The sequence below is a fragment of the Cricetulus griseus genome, chromosome 7 (genome assembly GCF_003668045.3).
Source record: "Cricetulus griseus strain 17A/GY chromosome 7, alternate assembly CriGri-PICRH-1.0, whole genome shotgun sequence".
Lineage (NCBI taxonomy): Eukaryota > Metazoa > Chordata > Mammalia > Rodentia > Cricetidae > Cricetulus > Cricetulus griseus.
The window spans coordinates 23,045,451-23,066,674 of record NC_048600.1 but is presented as its reverse complement, the minus strand read 5'-3'; the positions used below and the strand labels follow the sequence as shown (position 1 = coordinate 23,066,674).

The 21,224-nt window shown below is 40.1% G+C and overlaps 1 protein-coding gene across 8 annotated transcripts in view; it reads right to left on the bottom strand.

Moving 5' to 3' along the window:
* The window catches only part of Nbas (NBAS subunit of NRZ tethering complex), a 275,006-nt gene that overhangs the window by 174,565 nt on the left and 79,217 nt on the right, over positions 1–21,224 (bottom strand). For all 8 annotated transcript variants that reach the window (XR_003486979.2, XR_004770656.1, XM_027424647.2 and 5 more), the window contains 5 exons: positions 12,697–12,780; positions 10,766–10,919; positions 6,518–6,703; positions 5,264–5,437; positions 2,797–2,930 (listed from right to left, as the gene is read on the bottom strand). Coding sequence is in view for 6 of the 8 variants with exons in the window: in XM_027424647.2 (XP_027280448.1) it covers positions 2,797–2,930; positions 5,264–5,437; positions 6,518–6,703; positions 10,766–10,919; positions 12,697–12,780 (732 nt within the window). In the remaining 2 variants the exon portion in view is untranslated. The remainder of the gene's footprint in view (positions 1–2,796; positions 2,931–5,263; positions 5,438–6,517; positions 6,704–10,765; positions 10,920–12,696; positions 12,781–21,224) is intronic.

The window sequence follows — 21,224 nt, the reverse complement described above, 5'->3', positions numbered from 1 at the left end:
TTAGGCAGCTCAAAGGGCCCTGTGTGGTGTATGGCTACATCACGAGTTACAGGGCTGCAGAAGGACTCAGTATGCATGTGCAAGCTTCCCCTTTTAAGTGAGCCCCTCCACATGTTCCCTTTCTCTCCCTTCGCCCCTTCTCCATTCCTCTCTCCCCCTTCTCTGCTTCTTTTTCTCTCTTTCTCCCCCTTCCCCCTTTTCTTCTTCCCTTCCCTTCAATAAACTCCACATGGGTTTGTTGAGTCTCATGGTTCATGTTTTCATCTACCCATGACTGAAGCATGGTTTCGTGTTCCATCTACTCTACTCATAACTGAAACAAAAGAAGAACACAGACCAATGAACAAAACACTGAGGCAAAAGTCACAACAAAAATGCATTGAAATACGGGGCTATGTCACAAAGGAAGGAGAAAGACAATACACAACACAGAGGAGAGGCCAAATCCCCAGGTAAGAGCTACATAGCAGACAGGGGACTCTGATCACACCAAAGAAAAACAAAAGGCAAATCCAGTGAGGAGGGATTCAGAATGGGGTGGGGGAACAAGGAAAAGAGGGAGCTGATAGATTATCAAGTTCTCCTGACCAGGAGCCCAAGAAACAAAACAAAACAAAACAAAACAAAAACAAACAAACAAAAAAAAAAGGAAGCAGGAATCATCCAATCCATAGGAAAGAGAAACAATCACACCTTACTGTTTCAACAATGTTTACATAATTGTGATGGTGGAAACATTAAAGAGTGGAGGAAGACTAATCAATAATGATTTTTACATCATTTACAGTTTAATTATGAAATTAAAAGCATAAAACTATAAAAAAGGGAGTCCTGGTTTGCTTTCTGCTACTATGGTAACACAACAAACAAAGCAATTGGGGGTGGGGGTAAGCGGTTATTTGGTTTAAAGGTTACAGTTGATGATCAAGAGAGGCCAGTGCAGGAGCTCAAGGCCAGAACCTGGAGGTGAGAATTAAGAGAAACCACACAGGATCTGCTTACTGGCTTGCTTCCACTAGCTTACTCCCTAGCTGTCTTTCTTACACACCCAGACCCACCAGCCTAGGGATGACAGCATCCAGAGTGGGCTGGGCCCGCCCATATCAATCAGCAATCAAGAATGCCCCACAGACATCCATACCCACTGGCCAATCTAATGGAGACAGTTTCTCAATTTGGATTCCCTGTTTTCAAGGCGACCAAAACTAGCCAGCACAGAAGGCAATCAAAGAGAAGACAAAGAAAATTACTGTGAAAGTATTTGTTTTTTAAGCAAGGCAGTTGATAACCTTGGCACTTGGATTGTAGTGATTAAGTTCAAGGCCAGAATTACCCATAAAAGGAGTCAGAGGCTAGCCTGTGGTACATAAAATCCTATGTCAAAAACATCCCATCCAAAAATAAAAAGGAAAGAAAGCATTTACTTTGTAAATAAAACTGGGCACCAAAAAGCTGTTTATTGTCTTAAAATGCTTTATTTCAACTATTTTCTTATATTACCTTATACTTGCAAATTAGGGGTAGAATATATATATATATATATATATATATATATATATATATATTATATTATATTCCCATGGGCTCTTTTATAACACAATGGGGCCTCTCTAACCAAGTCTTTCTAAAATGACAACAACTTTCACAGTGAAAGGGCCAGTTGTCTCATAAACGGTGTGACAGTCTGTGCATAGCAGACTGCACTAGCTATAAGCCACAAGGTCAGTCCAAAGAACTCATGGGATTTGGGTCAAACAGAACAAGACTCCTTTTCCTAAGGGACATTGTGGCATCCAATGTGTCTTGGTTCACCACACAAGGAGGGCTACTGTTAGGGGTGCTCCTGTAATAGCTGGGTAAATGTGCTGGCAGTCAATCTGTTACTCTGTGAAGACAAACATCACCTTTGAAGCCTGAATATGAAAGGGACAGATTCTGGGATGATACACTGCTACTAAGCAAAAACTCATTTTCCATTCTTCCTTTCCCTATATCCAAGTCTATGGAAACTAGTGTTTTAGGGTGGATTGAAAACATGGTGATTACTATTGTCCATGTAGTCAAAAGTAAACAATTTCCCTGACATGAGATGAGAGATAGAAAATAGAAGGACAGAAGAAATATATAGCAAGGAAAGCTTCCTGTCTAAACATTTAACTTTACAGAAGAATCAGAAGACAGCAGCTGAGGACCTTGGCTCAAGTACCATAGGCACACAGACAAGGATGCTTGTAAGCATCACATGGAATCCTTAGAAACAAAACTGCAAACGGACATCCCAGGTAAGAACTACTAAATATGAATGAAGAAGAAAGACTTCACAAAATAAATACAGTTGGTATATAAGATATAGATAGATAGATAGATAGACAGATAGACTTAAAGAACACTATAAGAACAAAGAAATCACTGCTGTAGACTTTTAGAGTATTCTTGCTACACTGCTGGTGTTTCTTGCTTTTCAGTGTGTCATGGTTAATGGGAGAATTGTAGAAATTACAATTATAGTGAAACACCCATTTATTAACAAAAGAACAAAGGCTCTCTCCAGACACCAAGGTGACAGACAGTTAATTTCTTCTCTATATGGCTCACCGTTATGCCTTTCAGAGGTGGGGTAGACTCAGGACCACATGAAAACTGAGCATGCACTCCACCTCTGAGCTACTAGGCCCCAGACTTTTGTTTTCTCATAGTCTCAAAGTTTTCTGTTGGTGAACACTTAGAAAAGGGGTGCCTTTGTCTTAAACACTGGAATAAGAAGACTCAGAGAGATTGGCCTCCTTGGCTTCTTACCCACATCCCCTTTGTGGAAGGCATTCTAGGATGTCATAGCAGAGAGAGAGCTGGTCACTCCGTTCACAGTTATAGATGCACTCCAGTGCTACTGCCATCAGCTGGTCCTGGTCAGGGATAATTTTTTGCTGTAGCTAGAGAAAATAAAGCATATTGTACTCAGTGTTGGTTCCCCATATCCAAGCACCACTGTCAATAGAATATTAAACAGGGCCATTAATCAGCCAAAGAAACAACTCTTGATTTTTCTGTAGCTTGCAGACTTTTGAGGTATTTAATAATTCTAAATGAAATCACACTTTAATTACAGAATCAGCTAGAAAAGATCATTTGTAACCCAGAAGCTCCATCTGCTAAAATCAGATTCTTCAATTCATGACCCATTCCAAATAAAGGAGATGCAAGTAACAAATAACACAGTGACTTAAAAACACAGTAACATTAAAAACAACATTCTAACCCCAAAGCCAAATTCTGTTTGTTTCAATTACAAAATATATGAAATTCCTGAAGCAACGTTACAAACGTTTGAGCCCATGTACTGTGCTACCATCCTACTGAGTGACTAACTGCAATGCAGTGAGTGGCACAACCACAGAGCACACTCCAGCTCTTAAGTACAGAGATGGCCACTTCAGGCCTCTTTCCATGCAAGTACTCAAAGAAAACAAAATTCTACTGGAAACTTTAAGTGGGAAATGTCGATTTTCAACATGATTAAAACACAAAGGTATTTGGCCGATGAATCTGACTACATAGAAATTAAAAACAAAAATTTTACATGGTAGTGAATAAGAAAAGACATAATAGAGACAGGAACAGAGTTTCGTCAAGGCGCAGAGAAATCATGGATGTCAGAGGCTACCTAAAGGAGTGGGAGCACAAAATAGACAGTTACTTATCAAATAAATAAGGAGGGAGGCAATCATTTGTAAACAAAGGAATTAGCCCACTAACACAGAAAGCCAAAAAGGGGCCCTGGAGAGGTAAAGAGTTAAGTTCCCTTTGAATGGCCTCATGTGCTCATGGAGAGAATAAAGATGAAGAGTCAGACTGGAAGCAAAGTCTCATCCAAGTCACTCTGGAGGACCCAAAGCTAACCAGTCCACAACCACAAGCCACTGGGAACACTTCCATGAATTAATGGCATGGTAAAATCTGTGCTGCAGGAAGGTAACACTGAGAAATACCTGTCTAGTATTCACATATTTCAAGAAAGGCAAATGGCTACATGTTTTATTCAAAAGCACATGGTAAATTTCCAGGTAAAAACAACAAAAGCTGACTATATACAAAGGATTTACAAGCTCCCATATGGAAGACCTATCACAAACATGATTGCAGAAAGAATTTAAGGTCAATTCTTCATTCCTCATAAAACATTCATTGTCAATCCATCCTGCATCGCATGCGGTATTCTGCTGCCATCAGCGCCCAAAAGTGCTCACCTCAAATGTAAAACCAGTCACTAAGTGGAAACTGATTATTAGAAGATGAAAAACTTTAAATAACCAATGAGCAGAGGCATCTCAGATAGGCATCCATTGTATAAACCCATATATGCCTATGATAGAGCAATATTTTGCTTCCTGTTTGAGTTACTCGATGCCATGACTGTTTATCTTAGTGAGGTTCACAGAGCTAACTGAGGCCGGTATGAAGAAGCAGGCTCAATAAGAACATCTGGAAGAAGCCTGAAGCACCTTTGGCTCAAATTCTGGTCTCATGACAGTGTTCCAGGGACTGTGTCGCCTGGCTTAAAGTACCACTCCAATGACATGGGAGCCATTGCATTGCCTGAAATAGCAATTTTATCTACCACAAAATTAAGAGATTTTCACAACACAAAAGTATTTGCACCTAATAAAATGGCTTTCCCTCCAATGACCCCACACAACACAGGAGCAAACTTAAACAGGCAGTCTTCTGCAGCTATAAGAATCATGGGATGAAAGAGGATGTTCTTATGAAAACCTAAAGACCTTCATAAACTACTTGAGTGGCCTTGAGAGAAGACACTTCCACTAATTGGTGGCATCATAAATACACTGGGAAAGAATATGGGTGCAGGATTAGAAGAGCTAGGCAATAGCATGAACATTTAACAGCACAAATCTCCTTCTACTTCCTACCCTTCCTAAAGAAACAGAATGAGTTAGTTAACGCTAGTGAAATGTCTTCATAGTTTGAGTTCAACATCTGTAACTATAGATCATAGTACTGACAGTTTCCAACATAAAAGAAATATGGAATGAATGAGTCAAAAATAGCCATAACTGTGTAAACTTTGGGGAAAATGTACATCAACAATATTGAAACATTTTTAAAGAATAAAATGACAACTTTTTTCTACATAAAGGACTTCCTCTATACGGCTGATTATAAAAAATTTATGCCTAAACCTAATACTACAGACTTAGGGGGAAAAAAATGAAAAGACTATAAAGAAATTAGAGTTGCTACTCACATCAGGTTTGGAATGCTGAAATATCTTCAAGGGAAATTTCAAGTCTCCTTTAGCTAGAGTTACTAGATATTCTTTCAGTAGCTCATTGGCTGCACCCGGAGACCGTTTCTCACAGCGGTGGAGGAAGGGAACCATCCACTGGTAAGCACTGGTCACATAAGTGTCCTCAGAACACTGTAAGTATAATTAACCACAGCAAGCAAGCATAATTAAAACAGCACTATATTAGACAAATCAGCCTAGTGCTAAGCATGGAAGCCCCACACTTTCCAGAGCAGTGCAGATTCCCCACCAACTGCGGGCCTAGCCACTAGCAGGAGAATGTGCACCTTCCCATGGGGTTTGAGAGGACACAGTGGCTATACCTGTGCATCCCATCTATGCAGACTGGAACTGGTCTAGGGTCCAACGGGCCTAGGCCCAGCTCTGGAAAACATCTACACTAAGGCTACTGCTCAGCCATGAGGTCCTGATAGCAGAGAGAGATTCAACCCAGAGGAAGAACAAAAAGAACACGTGAAAGGAGGTAAGAGGGAGACTTCTGGGACCTAGTCAGAGTTAAAGGAAGAAAGCACAGAGACACTGAGAGAGATGAGCAGGCATGCCCTAGAAAGGAGCCACTTGGGAATAGAGTCCCACTAGTGAAAGCCTCATCTCCCCCATCCTCTTTTTTCTTTCTCATTGTTTCTCTGTATGGCATGGGTCCTTTTGCCCATCCTCTCTGAAAGTACACCATCATTTCTCATAATCTCCCCAGGACAAAAACATACAATGCTTTTCAGTATTTTTGTTTCTTTGCTTGTTTGTTTATATGTTTTTGAGGACACACTTTCTACACAGCCCAGGCTAGAACGCTATGTAGATCAGTCTGGCCTCAGACTCATAGAGATACCCCTGTCTCTGCCTCCCAAATGCTGGGATTAAAGGCATATACCACCACAAGCAGCATAAACATACCACTCTTAAGAAGGGTCTTATATAACACAACCAAATCTCACTGATGGCTGCTAAAGTAAAGAAATTATTGAGAGAAGGGAGATGGAAATGAGGGGATATACACACAGAGACAGAAAAGAGGGAAAGAAAGGGAACAGAAGATAAAGGAAAGGCAAGGTATAAACTAAACCACAGGTGTGTATTCCTGCTGTAATATGCCCATACATATTCCTTCCTAGGCTCTTACATTTCCTATTTGCCTTGTGCCACACAAGGAACATAGGCCCAGGGATGCTCAGAAGGATCAGAGGCACCTACATGCTCCATCAGCAATCTGAGTTTTTCAAAGTCTTTCTTCTGCTGCAGGTCTTTCAGAGTGAGGGTGAAGTCACAGCCAGCTTCATAAACCAGTGTTTCTAGAGTCACCAAATCATCACAGAGAGCCAGCAAGCCAGGAATACAGCGCTCCACTCCAAGACGTATAAGTGACAAGGAACAGTCAACCTAAAATTGAAAAATGACAGTAAACTCCTGAATAAGCCAAAGTGGAAACCTCCAATGTAAATGAGCACGTTAACTATTTCTATAAAATTTCATAGTCAGAATGTGTCTTACTACAAAAGACTGGAGTTCTTTATCAAGCATATCAGCATCAAATTGTTTGAAATGTATCAATCAGAAAGATATACTGAGGACACAGATATGAAGGGAAATGGCTGTCTTAATTCTTACATTAGAATAACAAAAGCAGAGGGAAATGTGGCATAAATAGCAGTGACAAAGCCAAATGAAATACAGTCTCACTACAGCACTATGCTTCATAAATGAGGTTTTGCTCCACAGGCTTCCCTGCTCCATGCCAAGCCAGCTGCACCCACCCAATAAATATTTATTTCTTAGCTAAAACAAAGAACAACATTTCCTTTACTTGCACAGTACACTGACATTTATCTTCTATTCCCTCATCACAATTATAAACAAGCATCCTCCGGTTGATGGGAAACCATCAGTTGTATCCTACACTAGTGTTCCTTTCGCATTACTATTCTAAAATACACAGAGGGTCTAGGAGGAACTAACACCAACCTAGGAGTCAGAAACACAAGATGAGGTGTCTGCCATTAGAGACTGGGAATACAGTGACTGACACCTGACCAAGAGTTAACACTAAGGCATGTGACTCTCCCGAGAGAAATATTATAAGCATCCATTCATCCTAGACACGGCACTGATGACAGAGCAGGAAAAAATTTGGCCATGCCAAGCTTAGTGTACCAATTATTTGAACTGAGGACTCTTTTTAAGGAAAATGGGTCACTTAGAGTGACTATAGCCACGAGTCTCCTCCTCTTCTAGGAACTGTTTCTTGCTTATGTGTCCTCGGGGAAGCACTGGGCCTGGAGTGCCATCTCTGGGCCCACCCTATGAGGGACTCATGTAGACAATCATAACTGCTCTTGTTTCTGGGTGGCACTGACCATGCCGTATCCAAAGGACAGAGTTCCACAGAACATGTCATAAACATTTACACTCTGACAGGAACACTCAATATTGACTGAAGGATGAATTAATGTGAATGATGAATCTAAAACGGATTGGAAGCAGAGGGAACATTCAGGAGAACTGTAGCTCTTGGTGATGAGGAGTCCTGCCAGAAACACAGGGCTCACTCCCTTCCTTAATGCACTCACTTGTTCATACTGAGGAAATGTTTGATGGACAGTCCTCATGTGCTGCACAGTGTAACTACAAGCATACAAGGGAACGAACACAACAGATCATTAGAAGACAGAATTTGGGTAGACCAGATGAAGAATGGGTTAAGAAGTAGGATGGTCTGTCTTCTCCTACAGGTAAGACGATGAGGATGCTGAGGACACACAAACATTCAAGAGAAGTTAGTGACTTTTGTCCTGCATGTGTGCTGCTGAGGAGCCTGTGCAGCCCTCACAGTATCTCAGTGCAAGACGACCAAATGAAAGGAAGGTTCAACTGAAAGAAACCAAAATCTATGTGAAAAAAATGTTGTAGCTAGAGTGGACACTTGGGAACATAAATCATGGGGCATGATTTGAGAAGAAGATCTGAATGGGCCACATGTGCAGACAAGATTAGTGTCAACAGCAGCACCCTGGGGAATAGTGATAAGGGGCAAGTAAACAAACCAGAACCACAGGAGCAAGGTAAAATGAATGGCTATGACAAAAACAAGGAAAACCTGAGCTGGGCACACAGAAATCCAAGATGAAACGATTTCTGCAAAGAAAAGAAAGTAGTACCACCAGAAAAGACGTTAAGTTAGGATAAGAGATAGTTTTGGCTTCCCTGGCCAAAACTTCCAGACAGTAGCAGGCACAGCTGAACTGGAGAGATGACGAGGACCAACTCCAAAAGCAGAAGGCCTAACTCTGGGCTAGCTAGAAGGGAAACAAACACAGCAGAAGCTGGGAAGGAGCTGTGTTTTTCACATTTTGCATATATACAAGTGAAAGAATTTGAGTTTCCTGTCCCAAAGGTGAGTGTGGAGACTGAAAATCAGCAGACCTAGTGAATACACACAGGAGTGCAGGTGCAGAATGCAGAGCACAGGGGAAGAAAGGGATGACTGTGAACTCAAGGACAGAGTCCTCTTCCTCTGGGAAAAGCCAGAAGGTCCTGATAGAAGGAAGTCCTCAATGCCCAGATGAGACACAAAGCGGAAATCATTTTCTGAGAGTGGTGAGGAAAACGAAGGGGTAAGAGGAAGAACAGAGAATGAAAGAGAAAACACCCATGGAAAGCACAGGAAAAACTGTCAACAAGAAAGAGCACCCACAGCCCCAAAACCTCTGGACTATCAGACAGCTGAGGAAGACAGAGGTAAGGAGTGAGTTACATGGAAAGACTGCTACAAACAAATCAAAGGGAAAGAGTGTGAGGGAGCAAAGCTCAACAAAAGCAGGACCTGGAGTCACTTGATGATGACCTTAAGCGAACAAGTCACATCTGAAAGTACACTTCTCTCTGCAGAACAATTAAAAACAATCTCAGAAGAATTTTCAGAAAACCTGATGCGTGCACACAAAAACTGCATGAGGAACAGTTGGAAGACAGCACATCTGCCATTTGTGTTTGCCAACTTCCCCAATGTTTACTACAATATGCAGGTTTAAAGTCAAGTTACCAAAACTTGAAAAGAAAGCAGACATCAATGAAAACTTAACAGGAAAGTTCCACATGCTGAAGCCTTCAAGGGGGAAAATTCACCACCATAAGCATTTCCTACACCACAAACAAGTTTTGCTGGAGGCATTTATAGGCACTAAGGAAAAAGAAGTCCCACATCAATTAAACCTCTAAAAGTGAAAAATAAAATCCATGTCAGGTATCACTTTGATTGTATCGCAGAAGACATGAAATGTCAATGTCTCACAGGAAGCCAAAAAATAAGTCATTATGAGTGTTTTTTAAACAGTGAAAGACATGACAGAACATAATCCAACTAAATATAAAGTATCCCAAGCCCCTTTGCATTATCAACAACTCTAGTCTCCTAGGGGGAATTCATGATATCTCACCATTAGTAGCATCTCTTCTAATGGAGCAGCTTCAGATTCACAGGAAAACTGGGCAGAAACCAGTGTCCACATAGCTGCTAAAATTCCTGCCCCACGAAGGAAGGGAGGAAGTCTGCATTGCTGGTGGCACCATGTACTTCAGACACAGGTCCCAGAGGCCCCTGATATGGAACTCACCTGAAAGCTGCCTCCCCCAGAATTAGCTTTCATAGCAGCAGAAGGAGCCATGCAAGCTTCTAAAGGAGGGAAGCAAGCAACAGTCCTATCTAGCTCTAATGCCCATGAACCACAATGACCAGCATGGCACAGTAACTCTGAGTGGCACACATACTTTGGATGAATCAAGAGCTGCTCAACAAGAGGGATATCATATTTAGTACTGGAAATCTAGCCAACTACTCAGAATTCGTGAGTGATCAATCTCGGAAGAGAACCTATAACTGCCACTTTACTAAACCAGCACAATCCCTAACAATTATTTGTCCTTCAACCCACAGGTAAGTGTTGTCCTCACCCTCATCACTTCTCTTTGCAACAGACAGAGACCACTACAGAAAACCACAAGCAATAAAAATGCAGAGCTGTGAGGTCAGGCATAAGGAAAACAGAAGGCACATGGGAACAGAGTTCCTGAAAGTCACAATCACAATCACCTGTGACTCTGCACCACAACAGGGACTAATCAAACATTTCTTTCTTTTGATACAGTCTGTTAAATTACAGTGGTAATATGTCTATTAAAATACAGAGAAAATCAGGAAGAGTATGTACCATAGTTTGCAGTTCCCATTTTAAAGGGCAACTTTGAACAACTTGTCTTGCATGCATTTGCTTAGTAAGAATCCAGAAGTTACAAAGACTTCCAGGCAAAAGGCAAATGAACAGAAGCACTAAGGACTGTTCCTGTTAGTCCTATGAATTACACCTAAGATTTCTGGCCTGGCTGCCATGTGGTCCTAAGGACCCAGCACCACCAACACCGCTGAGCAACCGTGCCCTGTCCCCTCACCTGCCCGGCATGGTGCTCTATCTCCTCCGCTCTACTCTGGTACCAGTCCATCACCTTCTCCACCGTGAGCTGGGGCATCCTGTACTGCAGTAGCTCAGGCTGCTCGGCATACAGGAACTCACTGTCATCCTGGAGGCTAGGCTCCACCACCATTCTGCAAAGCACAGCAAGAACAATTAGAACTGTCTGGAATACTGCAGAAAATGGCAGCAGGGATGAGGAAAGAGCAGCTTACAGGGATGGGGTGTCTGTGGGCAGGGGTTAGGAGAGCGCGCACACACACACACACACACACACACACACACACCATCACATCTACATTCCAGGTCACTATGACTTTGAAATTTCCTTTCATGAAATGGGCTCATTCTCTTTAAATGAACATATTCTTCAACCTTGGGGAGAAGTAGTTGAAAGACCATTTCAATCAGAAAACTCGAAGCCTTCAAATTCTAACTATTGGCTTGAATTATTCTTAAATTTTTCTCCTCTATCATCTATGTCATCTTTTTAGTGCCTGTAACTTGAATAGTAGACTTGTTTTATTAAGCATTTGATATCCTACTCCAACTCTGCATATTTACTCAAACTTCTAAGGAAATGCCTAATTCTAGCTTGAGTAGACTATCTAATTTTTGTATACTATTCTTTTGTGAATGCCCCTAAGTAAATTCTCTTAGTCTCTGCTCCTATTTTATACAGATCTATAGTACTTAAAATAGGCTGTTTTAAGATTTTGTTCTTTTTCTTTGACAACTTCTTATGTATCTCTAATGCATTCGGGTCACTCTCCTTAGTGACTGCCCCTGTCAGTCCCACCGTACAAGTCCTTGCCCACATTCATGCCTTTTTATTTTGTTTGTGACCCAACAAGTTAACAACAGCCATCTGTATGAACATGGGGTGGTATTATCCATTGGAGCATGGTGACTATGGTTTTTTACTTATATATTTGTATTATCTAAATTGTACAAACAATAGTAACTTATCTTCTGGATGACATTAATTACAATTTTTGAAATTTTCTTCTCCTTGCATGATGTCTCCTTTTCATTGTTATTCCATTATCTGTGTATTTTCCTCCTCTCTTTGTTCTATCCAGCAGAATCTATCCTCAGATGTCCAGAAAGCTCTATGCATGTTACAGAACCTATTCATTTGTTAGCTCCACTGTGTCAGGGTAGTGCCCAAACCTTTGAGGACCATACCTCGGGATCTAATCACCCCTTTTCTGAGGCTACTTCATTTTCCAGGAAAGAGTTCTACAAACTTCTACATGAGGAATACTCTGCCTCTGAGACATGAAGGGGGATGAAAATGTGTAAATTTTCTAAAAGCCTGAATCTTCAAAGCATTACTTCACTATCCCTCCTCCAGATGCCCTGCCTGACAGCCAGGAAGGAATGTGGAGGTTTGGTAACTCAACAAGCAGTCTACAGGCCTAAAGGATAAAGCTCTTGTTCCTGGAGGGAAAGGACAAGTGAAGGATCCTTTTCTGTTTCTAATAGGTGGAAACTGCAGGGATTCAAGGGTGCCTCCTACTGACTGTCCTCCCACACCTCACTATACACACCATCTCCATATTCTGAGCTTCCCTAAGTACAGTCTTAGAAAAATAAGAACTAAAACTCAACCAAGGATAAAACTGAATATACATCATGACTATAACTGTGAAAACATATTTGCTCATTTGGTAGACTGAAAGCCAATATGTTAAAGTGAAGAGCTGTAATAAAGATCATTGCTTAAACATTTCAACATTTGGTACTTTCTTGTTAATTTTTTTTTCTATATCCCAAGTCAACAGTGTTTTTTTAAAAACTCCTCTAAAGTACTCTGACTAAGGGAATACCACAAAGTAGGACTCCATGGGCCATCTAATAAGCCCATGCCACAAAGAACAAAAATGACTTATGCTAGTTCATACTGACCTGCATTCCAGTTCTTCACACCAATCTTCAGCTCGATGTTTCTGCTCAGCCCAAGGAATGATCCTCAAGGAGTCACCATTCCAACTAAAATTTAAAACAGATATATCGCCTTTAAAATACAGACTACCATTTGCATGAGGCATATGACTAGAAATACATAAAAATGCTTCCATGAGAGTTCCTGTTCACACTATTCTAAGTGGTACATGACACAGAGTATACTATATATGAGGGAAAACCAGCACACTGCTCTCCTGGTTTTGTTTTGTTTTGTTTTTTGTTTTTTTTTTTTCATCCTTTAACTATTTAAAAGGGAAATTCCAAAGAAAAACAAAACTATAGTGATGAGTTAAAGGATGACAGGAGTATGCATTCACTCACATGTCTACAGAATCAAGATCCTGTACTGGATGTGTCATTTCAACCCAGAGTCTTCTGCCCACACACACTAGCAATCTCTCCCCTGTTTTTCACTATGGAAATGGTCTGTCTGTGTCATCCTAGTGCAGCAGTTCCCAAGCTCCATGAGCATACATGAACCACTGGAAATAAGGCAACTGATTCTAAGAAAGTTAACTTTAACCTTACTTATTATTTTTAATTTCAATCTAAATAGATGCTGTCACCAATCCCCAGAACCCATGTAAAGCTAGGAGAGAACCGACTCCAGACACCTGTCCTGTGTTCTCCACACATGTGTGTATGTGTACACACACACACACACACACACACACACACACACACACACACACACACACGATAATAGCATATTTTAAAAGAATCCATTTAAAGGCAAATGGAAGTAAGCACATATTAATATGGAGAATAATTTGCTATAAATCAATGGTCACAGAAAACAAACAGTGGAGGGATTTAAACACTATCAGCAGAGTCCCCATTAGCTCTAACAGTCAGAGACCCAAGTGAAACATCGAAGCATACTCAATTAAGAATAAAGACAAAACTTTAAAAAGAAGAAGGGGGAAATCACTTGAATTGCCCTGCTTACGCAATTCAGTAAAACACTTTTTCTTGTATATCAGACTATCGATTGTGGGATCACTACTCTAGAGAAAGGACCAAATGCTCTGAGGTTGTGAAACATGTTCCACACAAGAAACACTCAGTAAACATTGGGATATTACGAGGGTAAAGAGATTAGTCTTCAAGTGAAAAGGAACCAGAAAGCACTGTGGGGGTTCTGTGGTGGCAGTAGGGCTGAGGGGATTGGGAAAGAGTAGCAATGCTTACCAATCGAGAACATCATGCCACCAGATATTGCTGGAACGAATTAGCCAGAGATGAGGTCCCCCAATATTAAATAGCTGATCAGATGCTCTATTGAAAGTACAGCTTTTAACCAACACATAATAAACTAGACTAATAAACCAAGTGCCTAAGACATATTGTGAGCATATTTATACTCAGACCTTTAAGTATTGGAATTAGGGCAAAAGCCATGGTATCATCCATTTGTCACCAAATAGACTATTTTATTCCCTTTCATGTCAAGAATATTTTATTGCAAACTGCTGGGATGAGAAGTAAGATAACATTTTGGATGGAGATGATGATGATGCCCATTCTGCCAACTGAACAACAAATTAGTGCAATGAATCGAGAAGGAGAAAAAATACATCTCGGCAGCTATTATAACTTTTCAAATCAAAGCAGACACGGTTCCTTAAGCTACACAAAATGTTTTCAAAAGAATTTCAGAAAAACATATTACAAGCTGATATTTGTATTTTCTACAGAGGATATATGAAACCCAAAAGTCCTTACCACAATGACTAGTACGGACAGGGCCCTGGGCCAGGCATGCTCAATGTCCAATGTACTCTAGAAAATTGCAAGACACTTTGATGGGTCTTTGTTGAATGGAATGGGTATTAAAGCAGTAATAATAATTCTGCTCAGAGACCCACAGTGAAAGAGAGACCAAGAGCCCTAACAGTAATGAAATGTTTCACTCTATTACCAAAGCACAGTAGCCCCCTTCTCATGTCAGCAGCGACCAGAAACACTTTACAGTGCTCACTGATCTCTTCCTATGGCACCAAGAGCACAGAATGCTTTGAAAGTGCAATACCTCCACTCAGTCATACCAGTCTAAAATGAGCCATCTACATTATTTTCTTCACCTTCCAGTAATAGAATCAACGTTACTGGTCTTAGGGAATGAAATCCCACCGAAGATAGCTTACCTTCAGATCTGATCACCAAAGCTTATGCAACAAAAAGCAAAAGCCAAGCATGGGGGCATATGGATACAGACCCATCACTTATAAGTGTGAGGCAGGTGTATGTTGAATTCAAGAGTAACCCTGAACACATGGTCATTCAAGGTCACCTCAGGCTACATGGTGAGACTCTGTCTCCAAGGAGGGGAAAAGGCTTTGTTTTCTGGCAGCTGTTACTAGAAATTATTTTGTAATCCCTTTTAGAAGATCACAGTACTAGCTGAAAGAGAATAGTAAACTCTTAATTTTACCTCAAATAATAGCATCTAAGAGAAGGAAGGGTCTCTTCCCAAACCATAATCAAGACTACTTCAATGCAGGTTAAGGATTAACTTCACTCCTAGATGACTGCTGACAGGCATCTCAGGATGTATGGGGATTATCTTTTTTTTGGCTAATTGAGGTGAGAAAACCCACCCCCTGGGTGGCACCATTCCCTGAGATGGGATACAGGAGAATCTGGAAACAACCTAGATGCCCATCAACTGAAGAACGGATAAAGAAAATGTGGTACATTTACACAATGGAGTATTACTCAATGGTAAAAAACAATGACATTTTGAAATTTGTAGGCAAATGAATAGAACCAAAAAAAAAAAAAAAATCCTGAGGTAACCCAGACCCAGAAAGACAAATACCATATGTACTTACTCATGAGAGGATATTAGATGTAAAGCAAAGAATAACCATGCTACAACCCACAACCCCAGAGAAGCTAGGTAAAAAGGGGACAATGAGAGAGACACAAATGGAGGGCCCTAGGAAGGGAAAACAGTTAAGATCTCCTGGGTAAACTGGGAGGGAGTGTAGAAGGGAGGGGATGGAGATGGGATCATGAGGGATAGAGATGTTCAAATTGGGGGAGGCACAGAGGGATAGAGGGAGCCATTATGGAGTTAGAGATAAACCTGGTGTTAGACAAATTCTCAGGAATCCACAAGGATCACCCAAGCTAAGACTCCCAGTGAAGAGGGTGTCCCCTTTAATCAGATTAGTGACTACCCTAATTGTCACCATAGAACCTGTATCCAGTTACTGATAGAGGCAGATGCAGTGACCCACAACCAAGCACAGGGCTGAGTTCAAGGAGGAAGGATCATATGAACAAGGAAGGTCAAGATCATGATGGGGAAAACCACAGAGTCAGCTGACCTGAGCTAGTGGGAGCTCACAGACCATGGACTGACAGCTGGGGAACCTGCATGGGACCAAACTAGACCCTTTGAATGTGGATGACAGCTATGTGGCTTGAGCTGTTGGAGGAGGGGGGCTGGCAGTGGGACCAGGACCTATCCCAGGTGCATGAAGCAGCTTTTTGGAGCCCATTCCCTATGATGGGATACCTTGCTCAACCTTGATACAGGGGGGAGGGGCTTGGTCCTGCCTCAACCTGGTATGCCAAACTTTGTTGACTCCCCAAGAAAGGCCTTACCACCTCTGAGGAGTAAATGGTAGCAGGAAGGAGGGGAGGAGGAGGGGGAACTGGGGTTGGTATATAAAATGAAAAATAAATATTTTTAAGAAAATAAAAAAGGGAAATGAACTAAGCACAAGCACTCATTAATCACACTCTGCTTTCTGACTGTGGACTCAATGTGACCAACCACTTCAAGCTCTGGCCACCCTGGCTCTTCAGACCTGATGGGCTGTACCTAAGAATCACTTGCCAAAGAAACCATTTCTCCCTTAGGTTGCTTTTATCCAAGCATTTTCTCACAGCAACTCAAAAAGTAACTAACACAGCAGGGTTTTTATTTATTTTGTCTACTGCCATTCCTTAGCAACTAAAACAGTACCTGGCATTTATTGGACTCTAAAAAAGTATGTGTTTAGTGAGCTAAATAATTAACAGAACAACAAAGAATTTAAAAATGTTCTCATGAATAATATAAAGTAAGAACTATAATATGGCAACAGATGCAAATAGTCTATTCACAATAACAGAGTTATGCCTACACAGTACAGACTTAAACAGATGAGAATGAGATAAGCAACGACTTCTAATCTTTAATATACTGATGGAAGGCAAAATTACATGGGTGGTTCACGATGCTTGAGAATACAAGAGTTGACAGCATTTGTTTGCATTTGACTGTAAAGACATTTTACTGTATGTCACATGGGAAGAGGAGGACAAGAATAGAGTCATCTCTAAAACTCACACTACAGTTCAGATGTAAAATGCCCCTATAGACTCATGCATTGGTACATTTGGCCCCCAGGTGATGACAACTGTTTGGGGAAAATGTAAAGCACTTTAGGATGTAGGGCCTGCTGGAAAAATGTGGTGGATCCATCTGTCTTTTTCCCTCTGTGTCTCTGCCCCCTGACTCCTCCCCTTCTTCCTGAATGTCACCATGATAAGACCAGCTACTGCACATTCTTCCCTTCCCACCATAATGGACTGCATCCCCCTCATAAGCCAGAAGAAATGTCCCTCTGTACATTGTTTCTAGTCAATCTCTGTCACAGTAATGTGTGAAGCGAAACACCATCATTCTTCACAATTCAAAACAACTTACTCACTCACAAGATAAACAGAATGGCACAATGTTTAAGGAAATTTAGAGGAAAACCTTTTATTGTGTTTACCTCTAAAATACTAATCATGTAAGCCAATCACCAATGTGAAATTACAGTTCACAAAACACTACAAATCCTGTTGCTCCTACCCAGAACTGTAGAAATCTCAGCTAATCACAAAGCCTTTAAGCCAAGTTCTAGAAAAACAAAGGTGCTTGTACATATGCCTTCTTTATTCATCTTACTCTTTCTTTTTCATACTCCACTTGAATTCAGAAATTTAAATGCATCATCCCCACTTTCAGAAAAATAACCTAGAAAACTTAAATTTACAAAGCAATGGGTGCTTTTGTTTGACTTTAGGATTCTTTGTATTAGAGCCCTATTCCTATGGTTTTTTTCTGAATAATTAACTATGCTGGTTTCATTTGAAGGTAGCATTTACCTGTCAGCAGGAAATGAATGAATATAATAAGTTCTATTATAGTCAACAATTCTCTCACCAAATACTTCTTCCACTAAATATAAATGTTTTATTTCAAGCAAACTGTATGAAGTGCAGACTTTCTAAAGTTCTTTTGTCCATATCCTTGGAAACAAAGGCTGGGTAGACAAGTGTATTGCTACTAATTGCTACCTTGTATGCATTGGTTTTAAGATGTGGAGTTCTATTTATTTCTATTATTTAACAAAGAAGAGAATGTTCTGGAAAAAAAAAAGCCTCCATAAATAACTACCATTGGGCCTCCATATGTGACTACATTGGGTTACGTTCACTAAACAAATCAAGATGGGAAACCCATCACAAAGCCAGTTAGCACTCACAGCAACAGACAGAAAAAGGTATCTTTCTGAGTTTAGACTTACAGAAGATTAAATTAGTACATATAAAATTCTTAAATAAATGTTCAGTACTAACCATTATATTACTTCTAACACTAGCAAGAAGGTTGTCCCTAAGTAGCAAATATAAGATAAATGTGATTTTAGTTAACATTGCAAGATGTACTATATAGTAAGCTATACAACCATATTAATGATTTCCAAAAAGAGTAGTCTTCCTGCCCAATGCTTAATACCAAGCATAAAAATGAGAAAGAAATTATTTGAATATCTCAGAGTACTAATTTGAAAACAATCATTACATTTTAAGGAAAAAACACAAAGTCCAACTGGATTTCCACTACAGAACTTCCCAGAAAAGTCAGTTATATTATTAAGAGTGTTCTATATAAGATGATTAATGTCAACAACAAATGAGTAGAGACATCACTAGAATAAAATTGGTATCTTCCATCATTACTACCTCCAGCATAATGAAAGGCTAGTTCTAATTTTGAAAAAGAGACAATGAAGGCCCTGAGACTAACGTAGGATAACTTGGCTTGCTATAAGGGAAGTTACAAAGAAAAAAGAAAGAAACGCAACCACAAACCTAGGTGCACTTTTTTTTAACTTTGTCAAAAATAAGCCTAACTGGCAAACAAAAATAAAACATTCATGGAGTAATCCTTACAATAAGCAGTATTACAGAAACAAGAAATGTATAAACACATGCTTTATTTATTTTGTAATACTCATATTTGTAATGTTACACTTTATTAATCAGACTTTTTGATATTATGACAAATATCCAAAAAAAAAAAACCAGGGTTTATTTGGGTCTGTGGTCTCAGAGGTTTCACACTGACTCCAACATTTTGGGCCCGAAATGAGGCAGAACCTTCTCTGAGGGAGAAGGCAGGATGGAGCAGGATTACTAATTTACAAAAGTCAAGAGAGAGGTAACAGTACAAGCCAAGGCCAAGACGCTTTCAAAGTCATGACCCCCTTGCTTCTACTAGGTCCCGCCTACAGTTCTACTGAATCCCAAAAGTCTACTCAGTTTTGGAACCATTAATACATTCAAGTCGTTCAGCTCAGCTCCCATGTGATACAATCATCCTCAAAAAAGCCTCATAAACCCCTACTTAGGGTTTACTAATCTTCTGGAGTATCTCAGTCCAATCAAGCTAACGTCATTACATGTCACATGCAGCAGAAGGAAATAAGAGACCAAATCGAAATAGATTAAGCACAGCTTTCATGTGTAGTAGCTAACTATAACCCAGGCTATCAGTATGTCATTCAGGGAGGGAGAATACCTATTAAATGTGATAGTGTTGGAGAGCTATAATGTAAGGACAGATGAGGACCATTCTTATCAAAAAGTCCCTACCACCAAATAAGAAGGAATCAAAGAGAAAATCCAATAAATCTTGTTCCCTAACTTCTATGGCCTAGGTTAATACAAAACCATTGGAGAAAATAATAATGAAGTCTTTAGTTCACATTACTTAACACCAACCAAACCCTGAACAATCTTATTTGGTGTATTAACTACACCAGGAAAACCACTGCCAGAACAAAGATAGAAATAGATGACATCTGCATTATCAATTACAAAGCTGAAATGTTCCAAAATGCTCAACAAGTGTGCAGATGGACATTACTAACTGAAACCCTATATCCGTTTATAATGCTCATAGATTTTAAATAGTATCCAAGGGGGATAAGAATGTCTTTATATCCTACTCATTTATATAACCAAAATAACATAATGCTTAAGCAAAACCACAAACCACAGGAAGACAAATTTCTTCATTGTCACATCTCTGTCTATTCCTGCCTGAAGATCTATGCTGAGTGTCTCTGAAAGCATCAGATACACTACAATTGGAATAATACAGAGACCCATGGGTCTGTGCTCAACAGGCATTTTAGACACTGTCTACAATGCTTGCCGACTTTGTACAACATGACTATGTCTATAGGGTACTTAATATGAGTGAGCAGAAAGTTCCAAATAATCTACTGTTATAGATTCTAAATATGTGAGTATATGTATATATGTATCTATGTATGTATAATATATAGGAAGATGTATTCATCAGTCATTATAGAAAAACAATATTGTCTTTCCTGCTTTATATTACAGACACAAATACATGAAGCATTTGTTAAAGATCAGGCAGCTATTAAGTTCTCAGCCTCACTGTGACCTCCTCAGCCTCACTGTACTATCCTCAGTCTCTCTTTGACCTCAGTCTCACCGTGACCTTCTCAGCCTTGCTGTGACATCCTCAGCCTCACTGTGACATCCTCAGTCTCACTGTGACCTCAGCCTCACTGTGATATCCTCAGCTTCACTGTGACCTCTGCCTTACTGTGAGCACCATCACTATCCCCTGAATATCACAGAAGTGCTTAGAACTGGGGTTTCCAGAAGTAACCCAGATAGCCAGGATGGACCCCAAGAACAAGTCCAGACCCTGACCTAGAAAGGTCTCCATTTCCACACGACATACCACCATCTCCCCACACCAACACCAGGTCATGAGCCCAGTAAATATAAGTCGTAAACTTTTTTCAGGTTTTATACACAGCATCCAAAATCTTAATATTAAATAAAATGGGTATACACTGAATTTTTAAATTTTAAATTTTAAAACATCTTAATGCATTTTTTATTAGCAAAAATAACTGTTGATAGCATTTTTCTTATTACAAATACAATGTTTAAGCAAACTTGCCTCTATCAAAAATTGGAGAAAGTGTCACCGTGGGTTATTTATATGTTAATTAAATATGGCAGGATAAAGACAAATTACTGTTACTGACAAGTATTTACATATTAATGAAATCTTGACTAGCAAAGACATTGTGTGATCAAAGAGAATTATAGGAACTGCTTTCCTGAAGCTATTCAGCCCTTCAGAGTAA